The following is a 17,818-nucleotide window of genomic DNA, read 5'->3' on the forward strand; positions in this document are numbered from 1 at the left end:
GTGAGTCTGTATTCGCAAAAAGAAAAGGAGTACTTGTGGCACCTTAGAGACTAACCAATTTATTTGAGCATAAGCTGCATCCGATGAAGTGAGCTGTAGCTCACGAAAGCTCATGCTCAAATAAATTGGTTAGTCTCTAAGGTGCCACAAGTACTCCTTTTCTTTTTATAAAGTAAAGAGAGTATGAAAATTAAGCAGAGAATATAATGGAGGACATAAGAACAAGCTACAATAAGAAATGCATCACTTTTACAGTGAGTGAGAGATCAGTGAGTCAGTGATAGCAGAGGTACTGGAATGGCAGACAAATTAGCTTCTACAAACAGTATAAATGAATTCGAAACTTTGGTTTTCACATGGATGAAAACAAGACTGATGCCAGAAACATAAAGAGTATACCATTTCTACGGGAAGAAAAATACATGCTTAAAACAAGGAGCAGAAATATTGAATCGCAGTGTAAGAAAACAAAATGAATGAAGACTGAGTTTTTTTTAAAAAATCCCTCAAGGATACAACACAATAGCATTTAAAGAAATAAAGGTATGTTGATGAAGTAGCATTGTCTAGCAAGGCCAGGTATGCAGATCATAATCCTAAAGCATCTTCTAGCAGTTATTTTAAATATCATTGGAAATAAATGAGGTGTCAAAAGGCTAAAAATAAGCTGATGTTGCACTCAAATGGAATAACAGGCCAAAGTTTCCATATTTTGATTTATGTCTTAGAGGTATCTAGCATGTCTAAGTAGGTGACTATTGTTAATTTTTGTAATCTGAAATAATAAATAAACAAACACAAATAAATAAAGTGTCCTCTAAAGCCCTAATCCTGCTAAAGCAATGCACGTTCTTAACTTTATGCATGTGAATAGTTCCATTAAAGTAAGCGGGACTGCCTATGTACTTAAAGTTAAGCAAGTTCGTACATTTTTTATTGTTCAAGACTGGGGATTATTTTGCATACTTACCATTGCACATGTTATCATTGTACATACATAAAAAGTATTTGCATATAAAAATCTAGTGACTGCTCAAATTGTGTACTTAAATATGTGGTTTGAATGTAAAAATTGGTGCAAATGTAAAATTTGCATTCATCTACTTATGTGCTGCCTCCACACCACTATACACACCTACTTATAAACCAGCTGTTTCAATCTATCTTTCCTATCCCTTACAATTGTATTCTCTATATAACTGCTGTAATAGGAAAGCATTAGTATAACAATGGTTCAGTCTTAGCTTCATAAATGGGATATGAAGAATGGGGGAGAATATTATGTGGGTCTCTATTGATTTCAGTCCAGTTGTGCTGTCTGCTACATGGGTGCAAAAAGTTAATTCAGTCCTGGATAGTTTTTGCACATCTGAAGGAACCAAAACTCAATGTCTTTTAAACAGCCCCAATCATTGGTGCTCAACTCACTATACAGGTTGTGACTCTAAGAGCCCCTTTGTGCCAACTAGCATAGGCAAACCCAACACACTGATGTCAGAATATTTAGCCAAACAGCAACTTGTAGGCTATTATATAAAAACTGGAAATATGATGATCATGAATATCATCATATGGTGCATGTACAGGCTTTTTTATAAAGAGTTATGTATGTGAGCTGTATTATGTTCTTGAAATATATTTTGGAGGCTGCCCTAGACAAAGGCATGTTGTTTTCCCTGTTTGCCTCTGCCTCCAGTGCAAATCGATCAAGGTGAGGCCAGAGATTCATAGACTTTAAGGTCAAAAGGGACCATCGTGAACATCTAGTCTGACCTCCTGCACATTGCAGGCCACAGAACCTCACCCACTCCTGTAACAGACCCCTTACCTCTGGCTGAGTTACTGAAGTCCTCAAATCATGATTTAAAGACTTCAAGTTACAGAGAATTCACCATGTACACTAGTTTAAACCTGCAAGTGATCCATGTCCCATGCTGCAGAGGAAGGGGGAAAAAAAAAACACCCCAGGATCTCGGCCAGTCTGACCCAGGGGAAAATTCCTTCCTGACCCCAAATATGGCGGTTAGTCCCACAGCATATGGGGAAGATCTGCCAGTCAGATACCTGGGAAAAAATTCTCTGTAGTAACTCATGGCCCTCCCCATTTTGTGTCCCCTCTCTAGCCATTGGGGATTTTTGCTACTGGCAGTCGCTTATGGGCCACACGCCATTGTTAGCAGTCTCATCATACCATCCCCTCCATAAACTTATCAAGCTCTGTCTTGAAGCCAGTTAGGTTTTTTTGCCCCCACTGCACCCCTTTGGAAGGCTGTTCCAGAACTTCTCTCCTGTGATTATGAGGCAGCAATCCCAGGAAACACGGTTGGTAAATAGGTAGCCTGGACACCCAGTGTAAAAATGGGGTGAATTGCAGGATTCCACTCTGAGAGAAGTGCATACCTGTCACTTGGAAGGGATGCCCACAGACAGGGAGAGGTTAAAGGTAAAGCTAACCCTGTTACAGCAACAGAGAGCATCAGCTGTTGTGCTTGGGCAGCCATGCACAGTAATTGGTTTTAAAGCTGAAAGGCAATTAGCCCCCTTGATAGAAAGGATTTAATCCAAGCTTTTTCGTGTGCCTTTCATGTTCATGAATGGTTAAATTTTCAGGCAGGGCATTACCTGGCCTCCACCTGATGTTGCACGTACTTAAATTTGCATTTTCTAATTACAGATGGCATCTAATCTTTAAATACATCTGCTTAGCCTTTAAAGAGTGTAGCAGCTGCACAACTTCCAGTACTGGAGTTTTCACCAACAAGTCCCATTGACATTAATAGGAGCCAGAGGTCAAAAAGTGCACAGTTGTATGTGCCTAGGTGATAGATTATGCATGGCATGCACACAAGTGTTAGCATGCATCTATGTGTTTCGATCAGGGCCAGCTCTAGGATTTTTGCTGCCCCAAGCAAAAAAATTTTTGGCCACCCCCACTTTTTTTTCATGCCCCCGGCTCCACCCCAACTCTGCCCCTTCCCAACCCCTTCCCCAAATTCCTAGCCCCACCTCCTCCCCCGGCGTGCCGCATTTCCCCTCCCCCATTGCTTCCTGCGGCTTCCCCCCCCGCCGCAACCCCTTGCCCTAGCTCACCTCCGCTCCGCCTGCTCCCCTGAACACGCCGCCGCTCTGCTTCTCCCCCCTCCCTCTCAGGCGAGGGAGAGGCAGCGCGTTCAGGGGAGCAGGCGGAGCGGAGGTGAGCGAGGGGGAGCGCAGAAAGTAACGGGAGGGGTAGAGGAACCGCACCCCGCCCCAGCTCGCCTCCGCTCCACCACCGCCGCCTCCCCCGAGCGCGCCGCTGCTCAGCTTCTCCTCCCTCCCTCCCAGGCTTGCTGCGCCAAACAGCTGTTTCATGCACAGCAAGCCTGGGAGGGAGGGGGAGATGCGGAGTGGCGGTGGCGCGCTCAGGGGAGCAGGCGGAGGTGAGCTGGGGCGGCGGGGGCACATTTCTAGGGGCAGCATGGCCAGCGCCGGAATGCCGCCCCTAGAAATGTGCCGCCCTGAGCACCTGCTTCTTTTGCTGGTGCCTAGAGCCGGCCCTGGTTTAGATACAAGCATGTGCACAGGTGTAGACTGAAGGATCCTGCCCAAATAACACAAACGTATTGTTAGATTCCAAACATACTAAGAATTGACTGCATTTTCATTAGGGTGATCATCACCAGCTTTAGTATCTCAAAAATTGCAAATAAATACCTGTGATGTCACCAGAAGCCCCAAGATGGCAATACAGCCTTGTTTTTCTTAGTGGCTTATTTGTATCATTATGGTTATTATTATACAATATATGGATCAGATTTATATTTTACAACTTTCTCTTGCTGGTTTCTAAGGAGGCCTTGTTGTTTGCCAAGAATTATATATACAAAATTGGAACTCTCCAACTACTACAGTACTACAATAACTGAATGGATGAATGTTGTGAATGACCTAGAGCAGTGGTTGTCAACTCTGGTCCACCGCTCGTTCAGGGAAAGACCCTGGCGGGCCGGGCCGGTTTGTTTATCTGCCGCATCTGCAGGTTTGGCCGATCGCGGCTCCGACTGGCCGTGGTTCGCTGCTCCAGGCCAATGGGGGCCATGGGCCGAGGGACGTGCTGGCCACCCTTCCCGCAGGCCCCATTGGCCTGGAGTGGCAAACCGCAGATGAAGCAGGTAAATAAACCGTCCCAGCACGCCAGGAGCTTTCCCTGAGCAAGCGGTGGACCAGAGTTGAGAACCACTGACTTAGAGGCATTGAAAGATTTCATTTGATGCCACCAATAAAATGGATATCTCTAACCAAATTTGGTCTCTTTTCTATTGACATATGTATGTAACTAAGGAACTCCCTTTAAGGAAATATGCTGCCTTATATTATTTTCCATTTTACTTATAATGATTTTATATAAATGTGCATGCTATATTTTCAAACAATAGCTTGTATTGCCTTCCATACTAATCCCTTCTTTGAACCAAACCAAGGGTATTTGACCCTTCCAGTATTGGTATACTTTCTATAGCTCCAGTGAAATGGCTTCTAATTCAGTCAATCTTCTTTGCAAAGAATAATGAGAACTCCTTGCAGCAGGGATCATTCACCTCAGATGCTTGGTAGGAAGGCATTGTGGTTTTGTCAAATGGGGCAATTGCCCAAGCAATTCTGTTGCCCAGGATTCACAGATTCCATAGCACAGGGAAAAAAAGAAATTGCTAGACTTCAAGAATGCCACATACAACTGCAAAAACTCCCTATTGCATAGCTGGTCAGAATTTTGCCACCAATGCTGTAATAATCTTCCTTTTCTCTTTTTTACAGGTAATCATTAAAACATGGTGACCTATAGGTTGCTTTGTTTAGGAGCCAGGGAATCAATACTTGCATAAAGCTGGTCATTTTAATGCGCTAGCGGAGAATTCAAATCCTGCTCTGGAGACACATATGCTTTCCCTCCCAGAAGCTTCTAGAAAATAGTTGGATCCATTAGTTGCTGAGAGTGGACCATCATCACAGATCCTTTGCTTCTGTTGGGAGAGTGAAAAGGCCCTGACCCAGTCTGTAAAAGTGGTGATTATTTAGTCCGTGATAGAATTGTATTCAATATGGGATGAATCCTGAGGTTGTTATTCTGGCAAACCCCTATTGAACTCAATGGGATTTTGCCTAAGAAAGATGTGAATTAAAACTGAATAAAGACTTGATAATTTGATAACTGTGTTTTCAACCCCAACCTCCAGGCCAAAGTCCAAAATGTACCCACTTGTATGTGTCAGGCCAGAGAGATCAGCTACTTGTAAGCATATGGTTGTTATGATGGTCAAAGGTCCAGGGACCATGAATTCAAGCTCTCAAGAGTACATATTAGAGCCCCTCTGCCCTCCTCTCCCCTCAGAACAATACCAAACTTGATACCACCTTTAAGAGCAGATAGCTCACGTAGAGAAGCCTTCGGAGAGATGGGAAGGTCTGCACACAACCAGAATTTCCACACTCACTTTATACTAGGATTTGCAGTCAAAGAACTTAATCTTCAGAAAGGGGATCTTCTCCATGTAGGCATAGCACAGTATATCTGGACTATGTAATAGGTAAGACGTTGGTGATATGAACTAACAATAAGATAAAAGAGCTATAGAAATAAGAATGGCTAAAAACTAGTCATAATTACTGAATTATGTATAAATCATATTTGCCTATGCTAGATGGATTTTTGTTAGAAGATACTGCAAAAACAGACATTGGTGGAGAACTTGTATTTGATAAAGCTTTTGATAAAGTACTATATGGTTAACTAATGTATAAGGTTAGGATAGCACACGAGTACAAATTAGTTAAGTGAACAAGGCCAAGCTGTTATGGTTAAACCTTAGAAGCCTTCAGGGATGAGGGAGGTAATGAGTACCATACTAAGTATTAGGGCCAAGACTTTGCACTTTAATGAATGGATGAAATCATAAATGGAAAAATAGCTCATGAGTTTCATTTTAGAAAAGTATAATGTTTGGAGATTTTGAGTCAGTAATGATCCAACAAAATCAGTGTTCTGCAGAACACAGCAGAGGAGAAGAACAGTAGGATGTATGGCATAATGCTCCATTAAACCATCAACACGTCTGCTTTTAATCACTCCTGTGCTAAAAATACCCTTATGTATTTTATTTCTCAATTACTGGATATTACCACAAGCTGTGAAACTGGATCAGATTTGCTGGGTTCCCTAGCTCGAATGTCTCACATTATGTTTCCATATCTGGTGTATAGTAGCTGATCCAGTTTGCAAAGGTTGGCCCATGTCTAAGAGACACATTGCCTTGCCTTGATAGGTACTATATACAGTATGTGGACAAACAATACAATTTTCTTTCCTTCGGCTTAGCAGACAGTCTTTCAAGGTAAAAAGCATCTGCAGTATAATGGGCATCCTCGTACACAACAATACTGTAATAGCCTATCTTTTAGTGGTGGAGTAATGTAGAAGTAGTTTGTCTTCTCTATTATTTTCTGAATGGGGCTACTTTGAAAGTTCAGACCCAAATTAATCAGGGATCAGGGTCCTGGTCAGGATCTTTCATACTCTAACTCTGTGCAGCATCAAGTTTATGGCTTCTTGAGAAATTAATTCCATTTGTTGCTTTCTCATTCGAGTGAATGATGAGCCCCATAACATTTGGGGCAAGGACTATTGTTGAAAGAGTGAGTAGCAACCTACAGATGAGAGGTAAGGGAGCAGCAGGGAATGACTTTTTTGTTCATAAACTATCCCTTTGGTCAATTGTAGAGATTTCTAATGAGCTCTGAAGGGTCACTCTTTAATTCAGCCCCAATTAAAGAAGACTGTTGGCTGTGACAAAAGTCTTTGCAGGTGATGGTGTGAGATGCACAAAGTGATGGGGAATCTTCCTTTTTATGACAGAGAAACAGAGGATCTGCTCTATGGGAAGGAAATTAATTTGACATATCAGAAACTTTTCATGTTTAGTGACCTACTATAGAAGTTGAAGCAGAGGGGTGTCCTTGTCCCAGTTCTTCTGCAAACTAATGTTACTGGCATCTTAGCATAGGGGTGAAGAAGTGAATGGGCCTGCAGGACTAAATTACTCTTTTCCCAAAGTGAGTAGTTACTTCTGAGCTAATTGAAACACTACTGCTTCTGAGCTATATTTGAAAGGGCAGGGTGGAGGAAACTTGCACTGACACCTGATGTACTATACATGTTGTGCATTTAAGTACAGGCTGTTAGTCTTGAATACTGTCAATCTGGCAGCTTTCAGAGCACTAAATTTACTTTAAAATTAAAAAGAGTTTTATTGCTTAAACATTATCTTTTATGATGGAAAGCAGCCAAAAAAAACTGGTCGGTGCATCAAAACGGCAGTTTTATTTTGCATAAATCACAGGGAGAGAGTAGTGTTGGGGGATGTGGGGAGGTTGTTGCTATGTGCTGGGACTGGATCGGTTTGAGTTCAGATACAATCCTGACAAGTGGAAAAACACCGAAGGGGGGATATTTATATTAGCTTCACAGGTTTGAGATCTGAAAATGTTTTTGTTGTATATTATTACATATGTTTGTGTGGATGAATTGAGTGGTGATGTGAAGAACTGCTATTGTGTCCCTAGCCTCTATTTGTCAGAAGCTGGGAATGGGCTGGGAGCCCAGCTGTGCCCCCACCCAGGCTCTCAGCTCCCCGCTCCCGGATGCAGCTGGGTTCCCGGGGGGAGCTCTCAGTGGCTCCCAGTGTGTAGTGGGGAGCGGGGAGTCCAAGGCTCAGCCCAGCTCGGAGCTGAGAGTGGAGAGCTGGGCAGGTGCAGCCTGGCAGCTGTCTGGAGACTTCCCACTCACTGAAGGGAGCCTGGCAGCTGCACCAGGACTCCAGGCTCCCTGCTGTGAGCTGCGGGGGCATTTGGGCTCCCAGTGATGGGGAGTGGGGAGCCCAGAAATCAGCTGGGCTCCTGTCAAGGAGCTGCCTGTGGATCTGAGAGCCCAGGCTCTTGGCCTCCCACATTGCCCCTCTTAAGTCACTTTTGGTGAGGACAAGCACCACTGACAGAAGGAGGGTAATGTGGACATAAACCACTGCAGTAATTACTAACATAGGTCAACTTACATTTCAAGTATAGGCATGCCCTTAGTCAACTACATCGTAAACTAGACTCTGACCCAAAAAGTACTGAGCATGCACCATAAATTAATGGGTTAATTTGGTGAGTATTCAGCCCCTCTCAGATTAGTCCCTTTGTCAATAATGTGTCTGCCTTGTAGTTAGAAAGTTGTGAGCTAAAATTCTCTTGAGGTTTTGTCTTGATTAAATATTCTGAATATCTCTCTTCTCTGTTAGATACGGATGACTAAATACTTACCCCTTAATTATCTTTATCACCACAACATTTTCTGCATTTGACTAAATCAATTCAACAAACCTTTTCGTTGCAGAAATAAAACCACATCAGTTACATCAGAAATTCTGAATGCTCACAGATCTTGGCATGACTTTTCGGGGAACCACTTTGTCTGAACTCTGAAATCTTGGTATGAAATAATAGCACTTTTCCTCTTTGCTGCCATTTTAAATTTACATCCAGTTAAAATCAGTAGCAAAGCAAGATGTCAAAGGCACATCTAGCAAGACAGCAGGCAGCAGCTATGGATGTAGCTAGCATATATAGCAGTGATTAACTTATTACAAAACAAATGATAATAAGCAATTAGAAAGTATTATCTGTTTCCTTAAATGACAAGCTGTGTTGTTCCATAACATCAATTATGGTCTGCATGCAATGCTGTAAGAGCTCCACCCTGAGAAATCATAGAATCATAGAGGTGTAGGAATGGAAGGCACCTCAGTAGGTCATCTAGTCCAGTCCCTTGCACTCAAGGCAGGACTACGTAATAACCAGATCCTTCCTGACAAGTGTTTGTCTAACTTGTTCTTAAAAACCTCCAATGACTCAGATTGCACAACAGCTCTAGGCAATTTGTTCCAGTGCTTAACCGCCCTGACTGTTAGGAAGTTTTTCCTAATGTCCAACCTAAACCACCCTTGCAGCAATTTAAGCCAATGGCTTCTTGCCCTACTCTCAGAGGTTAAGGAGAACAATTTTTCACTCTCCTCCTTGTAACAACATTTTATTACAGAAAACTGTTATCATGTCCTCACTCAGTCTTCTCTTCTCCAGACTTAACAAACCCAGTTTTTTCAATGTTTCCTCATAGGTCATGTTTTCTAGACCTTTAACTATTTTTGTCACTCCAATTTCTCAAATTTGTCCACCTCTTCCTGAAATTTGGCTCCCAGAACTGAACATGATATTCCAGCTGATGCCTTATCAGGGCAGAGTAAAGCAGAAGAATTCTTGTATCTTGCTTACAACACTTCTGCTGATACATCCCAGAATGATATTCACTTTTTTTTTGCAAAAAGAAAAGGAGGACTTGTGGCACCTTAGAGACTAACTAATTTATTTGAGCATGAGCTTTCGTGAGCTACAGCTCACTTCATCGGATGCATACTATGGAAATTGCAGAAGACATTATATACACAGACACCATGAAACAATACCTCCTCCCACCCCACTCTCCTGCTGGTAATAGCTTATCTAAAGTGATCATCAAGTTGGGCCATTTCCAGCACAAATCCAGGTTTTCTCACCCTCCGCCCCCCCCCCAGACAAACTCACTCTCTTGCTGGTAATAGCCCATCCAAAGTGACTACTGTCTTCACAATGTGTATGATAATCAAGGTGGGCCATTTCCTGCAGAAATCCAGGTTCTCTCATCCCCTCACCCCCCTCCAAAAACCACACACACAAACTCACTCTCCTGCTGGTAATAGCTCATCCGAAGTGACCACTCTCCCTACAATGTGCATGAAAATCAAAGTGGGCCATTTCCAGCACAAATCCAGGTTTTCTCACTCCCTCACCCCCATACACACACAAACTCACTCTCCTGCTGGTAATAGCTCATCCAAACTGACCACTCTCCCCACACTGTGCATGACAATCAAGGTGGGCCACTTCCAGCATAAATCCAAGTTTAACCAGAACCTCTGGAGGTGTGGGGGGGAAACAAGGGGAAATAGGCTACCTTGCATAATGACTTAGCCACTCCCAGTCTCTATTTAAGCCTAAATTAATAGTATCCAATTTGCAAATGAATTCCAATTCAGCAGTTTCTTGCTGGACTCTGGATCTGAAGTTTTTTTGTTGTAAGATAGCGACCTTCATGTCTCTGATTGCGTGACCAGAGAGATTGAAGTGTTCTCCGACTGGTTTATGAACGTTATAATTCTTGATATCTGATTTGTGTCCATTTATTCTTTTACGTAGAGACTGGGAGACTTGGGAGACTGTAGTAGTAGAGACTGTCTCTTGGGAGACAGGCCAGTCCTTGCCTACAGACAGCCCCCCAACCTGAAGCAAATACTCACCAGCAACCACATACCACACAACAGAACCACTAACCCAGGAACCTATCCTTGCAACAAAGCCTGTTGCCAACTGTGCCCACATATCTATTCAGGGGACACCATCACAGGGCCTAATAACATCAGCCACACTATCAGAGGCTCGTTCACCTGCACATCCACCAATGTGAGATATGCCATCATGTGCCAGCAATGCCCCTCTGCCATGTACATTGGTCAAACTGGACAGTCTCTACGTAAAAGAATAAATGGACACAAATCAGATATCAAGAATTATAACATTCATAAACCAGTCGGAGAACACTTCAATCTCTCTGGTCACGCAATCAGAGACATGAAGGTCGCTATCTTACAACAAAAAAACTTCAAATCCAGAGTCCAGAGAGAAACTGCTGAATTGGAATTCATTTGCAAATTGGATACTATTAATTTAGGCTTAAATAGAGACTGGGAGTGGCTAAGTCATTATGCAAGGTAGCCTATTTCTCCTTGTTTTTTCCTCCCCCCCCCCCCACCCCAGAGGTTCTGGTTAAACTTGGATTTACGCTGGAAGTGGCCCACCTTGATTGTCATGCACAGTGTGGGGAGAGTGGTCAGTTTGGATGAGCTATTGCCAGCAGGAGAGTGAGTTTGTGTGTGTGTGGTGGGGGGGGGGGGGGGGTGAGAAAACCTGGATTTGTGCTGGAAATGGTTCACCTTGATTATCATGCACATTGTAGGGAGAGTGGTCACTTCGGATGAGCTATTACCAGCAGGAGAGTGAGTTTGTGTGTGTGTGGTGGGGGGGGGGTGAGAAAACCTGGATTTGTGCTGGAAATGGCCCACTTTGATTTTCATGCAGGTTGTAAGGAGAGTGGTCGCTTTGGATAGGCTATTACCAGCAGGAGAGTGAGTTTGTGTGTGTGGTTTTTGGAGGGGGGTGAGAGAACCTGGATTTCTGCAGGAAATGGCCCACCTTGATTATCATACACATTGTGAAGACAGTAGTCACTTTGGATGGGCTATTACCAGCAAGAGAGTGAGTTTGTCTGTGGGGGGGCGGAGGGTGAGAAAACCTGGATTTGTGCTGGAAATGGCCCAACTTGATGATCACTTTAGATAAGCTATTACCAGCAGGAGAGTGGGGTGGGAGGAGGTATTGTTTCATGGTGTCTGTGTATATAATGTCTTCTGCAATTTCCACAGTATGCATCCGATGAAGTGAGCTGTAGCTCACGAAAGCTCATGCTCAAATAAATTGGTTAGTCTCTAAGGTGCCACAAGTCATCCTTTTCTTTTTGCGAATACAGACTAACACGGCTGTTACTCTGAAACCTTTTTTTTTGCAACAACTTTACATTTATATTCAGCTTGTGATCCACTATAACCCCCAGATCCATGTCTGCAGTACTCTTTCCTAGGCAGTCATTTCCCATATTGTATGTGTGCAACTGATTGTTCCTTCCTAAGTACAGTACTTTGCATTTGTCTTTGTTGAATTTCATCCTGTTTACCTCAGGCCATTTCTCCAGTTTGTCCATCTCATTTTGAATTTTAAACCTATCCTCCAAAGCAGTTACAACTCCTCCCAACTTGATATCATCTACAAACTTCATAAGTGTACTCTCTATGCCATTATCTAAGTCATTGATGAAGCTATTGAACAGAATCAGATCCGGTACCGTTCCCTGCAGGACCCCATTCGATATGCTCTTCCAGCTTGACTATGAACCACCAATAACTACTCTCTGGGAATGAATGGTTTTCCAACCATTTATGCACCCACCTAAGAGTAGCATCAGCTAGGCTGTATTTCTCTAGTTTGTTTATGAGATGGTCATACGAGATAAAAGCCTTACTAAAGTCAAGATATACCACATCTACCACTCCCCCCCCCCCCACACACACACACATCCACCAGGCTGGTTACCCTGTCAAAGAAAGCTATTGGGTTGGTTTGACATGATTTGTTCTTGACAAATCCATGTTGACTGTTACTTATCACCTTATTATCTTCTAGATGTTTGCAAATTGATTGCTTGATTATTTGCTCTGTTATTTTTCTGTGTACTGAAGTTAATCTGACTAGTCTGTAATCCTCCAGGTTGTCCTTATTCCCCTTTTCATAGATGGTTATAAGACACATGTTTCTGAAGTTGAATCAAAATGTATGCTTTTATTTTTAAAACAAAATGTCTTCTGCTCTTGGTACAGCATGATCAGACTGTACATTGACCATCTGAATCTAAAGGAGGGACACTGGATGTTTGAGAAAGCGCTCCTTCTTTAGGCTGGTAATCCAACAATTAGAGATATCATTATCACTACCCATACTCACCCATTATCTTACACTGATGGCAATGATCCTTCGGCTCAACTGGTTAACCCTTGAGAATGCTTAAAACTCAAAAATATGTCACATCTGATTTTTATGAAAAATATTAATTTAAAAATTAGCTCTGTGTTGCATTTGATCATTCCCAGGCTAGCTAGTCTTTAATTTGAGTTAATTTAGATCCTGTCCCTTTAAAAGTATCAACCAGCAAAACGGGGAATCATTGAGTCCTTTCAGGAGCCTGTTATCATCATAGAACCTCGTCTGTGTTAGATATTGAATAAGAACATTAACATGGGAGGCTTGTTTTCCATGGGTCTGATCGAAAATCCATTGAAGTCAATCTAAAAATTCCCATTGATTTCAATGGACTCCGGATCAGAATCAATGTGAGTGGGTCTGGGACACATGAAAAGTTACTACAAACAATATTTCTAACCATGCCGTTCAAGGTTATTTCCAATCACTTTGTGCTGTATTCTTCCTTTATGATGGAATACCAATCACATGCATGACTTTCCAAGTTTACCTGCTTGTGAGCATGGTCATAGGAATTGATGTGGTTGTCAAATTCCTGGTGTTTGTGATACTGCTTGTCACATAATTCACAGTAGAAGTTAGCCTTCACATCCTCCAGACCCTTTGCTGTGGCCTTCTCCTTCTCAGCATAACCCTACAAAGGCAGAGGGAAAGGGTAGCATTCTGTTACTAGTAGTATTGCAGATTCCTGATCTCACACTTAATTAGCCACATTTTATGTTATGCAGTAAGGAGCATTTAAAATGTTAGGTCTGTTCCTAACAGACCGAACTGATGATTCACAAAAATCCGCAAAGATATGAAAATACATTTTGATCTAAAGTTACTGACATCAGACTTTACTGGACATAATTTTTTTCCCAGACAGATTAAGAAAACATTTACTTTCTGGACTAATTACTCTTTCAGCCTGACTTAAATATTATACCGAACGAAGTGCAATAGTACAAGGATGAGGAAAGAGCAAAAAATAATGAGTGGGCCCTTAATCCCCTTACTGTGAAGCAGAATAGTTAAGAGGATACAAATGAATGTGTGGCTACACACTGGATGATAAACCTATTTGTTCCAATATCTTTAGTTTGCCCATTCAGGTGTCTGTTTTTTCATATTATTGCTTAGAGGAAGAAAATTTGTACTATATAGTTGCATACTGGGTCAGATTCTCATTTGTGTTCTGCCCTCTTTACACCACATGAGTGGCTCAGAAGGGCCAGAAAGCAGCTGGATATGGCCAGCAGAGAATTCTCCTGGGGTAGGGGAACTCTCGTGTTGAGCAGATCCTGCACTACTCCTTACTGCGCTCAGCTTCAGCATGAGTGAGCTTGCCAGGTGGCTGGAGTACACTGCACTGCAAGTAAACTCAGCTGGCATTCAATCCCATAGGGACCCTAGCCTGTCAGTTTAAATGAACAGCCCCTTGGCTGCGTTGATCTGTGACCAGCACTCCGGACAGCAGAGATCCACCCTGAGAATCAACCAGCCATCACTGGCCCTCTAATGGTCCCCTGCTGTGCTGGGAGGAAGCACAGGAAAGCAGGGGTTGTGATCCATTGTTTTTAACATTTGTTGTGTGTATATAGATGGGCCAAGGCCTTCAGAAACAGTGGCCTACAGTTAGTCTCCTGAAGCCATATTCAGGCACCTAAACAAATGGCCTGATTTCTAAAGTAGCAGCAGCTCCCAGTGTTGGTCATTTTAAAAGTATTTTATAATATATTATTTTCTACACTATTTTATTTAGGAGCTTTAAAAGCAAACTTCCAACAGGAAGCAATTATTTTTAAAAAGTTTTCAAAATATCAATTTGATTCCATTGTTACATTCACAATGACCTATTTGATGCTATTCATGTGCATGTAATACATTGCCATGTGAGTCATGTAATTAAGCACTTACTGTAATTTTTATACCCATTTTTGGATGGGAATGTGGCACATTACTTTTTATAATGAGGCTTCCGCAACTGCACAGAACTGCTGTCCGGTTTCTATGTGCCCTCACCTGGAATGCAAATTTTGAAATCTACATGACAGGCGTTCCAAGGCTTTACTCCATGAAGGTCAGACTTTGCAAGCTTTGAGACTTGAATGTGCATTTTTTTCATAGTAACATGGACATGACCTCTTAGGGCTAGATTCACAAAGGGACTAAGGCACCTAACTGCCACTTTAGGCACCTAAATTGCAGAATCAGACCCCAGTGGGATTCATAAAACCCCAGATCAGCTGCCCCAAACTCTGTAGAAAGCTCTAATCACTCAATGCCTAAATTTTTGCAATGAAAGTTCCCTAGGCATCTATATTTCTGCCGGTGCACATGTGCACTTTAGCCCCAGACAAGGTATCTGGATGCCTGAGCCCCCACGTGGTGCATGAAGTGAACCTAGGAAAGATAGGTATTCCTCCATCTAACCTGCCTGTGGGACCTGATTTGGTAGGGGTGTGCTGAGCTTGCCTAGTGGATCAGACTGCTATGGGGGGAGCTTACACAAAACTGGGAAAAGGGGTTGAGCTCCCACGTAATTTTTAGCCCAGTCATTAAGGTATTCACCTGGGATGTGGGAGAGCCCCAGTTGAATTCCCTTGAGAGGAAGGAGGGATTTGAATAGGGGTCTCCACACTCTCAGGTGAGTGCTGAACTATGGAATAGTCTGATGTGCAGGATCCCTCAATCTTTCCTGTGGAAGCTGTTCCACTGTGGATAAATAAATATAGCATCATTGGCTGAGAGAGAGAGCAAGCACAAGAATGACCCTGTAGCTTGATGATTAGCCCACTCACCTTGGATGGAGAGACCTAGGATCCAGTCCCCCGGCACCAATTATTTTTTAAATTATTTATGCAGGTAGAACAGTGATATTGAGGGAGCCCCAGATCAGAATTTAGAGTGTTTAGAGTGCTCTTCTGAGAGGTGGCCAACACCTGCTCAAATCCTTTCTTCCCTTCTGGGGGCAGGGAGGGGAGGAGTGGGTGGACTTCAGCTGGGGGTCTCCCACATCCTAGGTAAGTGCCCTAGCCACACAGCAAAAAGTTCTGAAGGTGGTCATCTTCCTCCTCCTTCCCACCCCCAGCCTCTTGCAAAAAACAGCATAGATGCCTAACTCCAAGATGGGTTTGCAGCTGGGAAGCCCAATCAGAGGCAGACACCTCCATACAGCCCGAACTAAGGCATGGAACTCCCTGAGAGAGGTGGAGCTTAGGACGCACCCCTCTCCTATGCATCTCCCATTGGTTATCTGAGGTGGGGATCTGCCTAGCATCCTGGTTTTTATGAATCTCCAGTCTTAGGTGCCTATCTCCTTATCTCCCACAGTTCATTGTGTAGGCATCAAACTCATCCTTTGTGAATCCCAGGGATTTTCTGGGTGCCTAAAAGTTAGGTGTGACAACGCTGAGTGTTATGCATCAACTCCTGGAGAAGTCTCTTTCCTGAGTTTGTCTACTCTTCATCTGGCCTGGATGGGCTCACTGGGTCAATCTCACCTAATAGTTTTGAGGTCACCATTTAGTTTCCTTTTATTCTCCTATAGGAGCTTTTATCTCTCAGCAGGATAGGGTTCAAACGCCCACGTGGGAATGCTGCTCTGTGACTAGCAGTAAGTTTGAAGGTGAGGGTGTGTAGTGGGAAATCTCACTTCTAAACTTTGGCATTCCCATCTCACGTGCCCTATGGATGGCAACCCCCAGCCCTTCCTATGAACTTGGACATCCAAGCATCACCAGTAAGACATAGCTGAATTCCTGTGGTTCAGGTGGCTGAAAAAATTAGGAAGCTCACATGATCTCCCATCACTGAGCAGGCTAATTAATTCTCAGCACTTGACTGTAAAGCTATTGTAGGAAAATATTCTTGCACTCAAATAGTTAAACTGTTTCATTAGTTATGTGAAATCCACAAAGACCATTAAAAAGCATTTCAGTGATACTTTTTAGCTTTATGTTTCAGACCTATTGTTTTCCTAACATTAATTATTCACTGGGCCGTTGGTATAATTAAAATGCATAAATTAGAATGTGCATGCAATAGCGCTAATTATGCAGAGATGCTTTCCCTGGAAGTCAAGTATTGAGGACAACATATTCTTATTGTAAATTTGTAAAAAATACAAGTTTCTGACTCATTGGCAACCAGCCAGAGCATAATTGTTTTTTTTTTTCTGGTTATGAACTGTCAATTAAATGTTCACAGCTTTATCATTGCGTGCATAGAAGAAGCAGCCTAATTGTTTGAGGTGGGCTACATTATTCTCTCTGAAACACAACTGAAACTGCTGTTCATGAGCATTCTAAACTGTCAGCTTCATCTTCTCAGCAGAAATTAATACACAGTTCCCTTACCATTAAGATGTTTTTAAAAAAACAACAAGGCAGCTTCCAGGTGCATCCAAAGATAATCACAACTACCTCCATTGCCTTCTTGCTTAATTATGCTTCTCCGGCGTGGAAAAAGATATAATTTCCTGCCTGCTTATCGATCAGATGCAGGGAAATTGAATGCTACAGCACATACTTTATAAAGGTCATGGATTCTCTTTCCCCACAAAGGAGTTAAAACTTCCAGCGCAACACTAAATTGTGTATAGTCAAATGAATTTACACTTCCAGACCACTAATACTATTTCCTCTGTTCTGCAAAAACAATGCTCATGTTTGGGTGCAATAAAAGAATCGTGTGAAGGAAGGCATGCAGAATCATATCTGACATTTTATCTGCTAATATAAAGCCTGATTCCTTCTTAGATCTCTCCTAGGTAGCTCAAGAAAATAGTAAGAAAAAGCTTTATATTATGTGTCTGAGGATCATCAGATTCACTGGAAATGTGTGTCACAACCTAATGAACTTCATTCTGGGTCACAGGGTACATCTTGGTGAGACGTAGGCGTGATAAAAAAAAGCATAAAGGTGAAACTATGCAAGTTAGTGATGCTTGACACGTGGACAGTCTGCAGCTAGCAGCAAGTACAGGAGGTATGATAATGATGCAATCATTATAAGTAGAAACTCTTAGACCCAAAGGGTTAATTACCTAATGTATTGCTGAAAGGCAGATAATATGCTG

The 17,818-nt window shown here is 42.6% G+C and overlaps 1 protein-coding gene across 1 annotated transcript in view; it reads right to left on the reverse strand.

The window, feature by feature from the left end:
- Positions 1-17,818, reverse strand: part of ZNF804B (zinc finger protein 804B) — a 352,328-nt gene that overhangs the window by 34,348 nt on the left and 300,162 nt on the right. Inside the window, 1 exon segment of the mRNA XM_037890738.2 lies at positions 13,247-13,390. Within this exon segment, the coding sequence (XP_037746666.2) occupies positions 13,247-13,390 (144 nt within the window).

This window comes from Chelonia mydas, chromosome 2 (genome assembly GCF_015237465.2).
Source record: "Chelonia mydas isolate rCheMyd1 chromosome 2, rCheMyd1.pri.v2, whole genome shotgun sequence".
Lineage (NCBI taxonomy): Eukaryota > Metazoa > Chordata > Testudines > Cheloniidae > Chelonia > Chelonia mydas.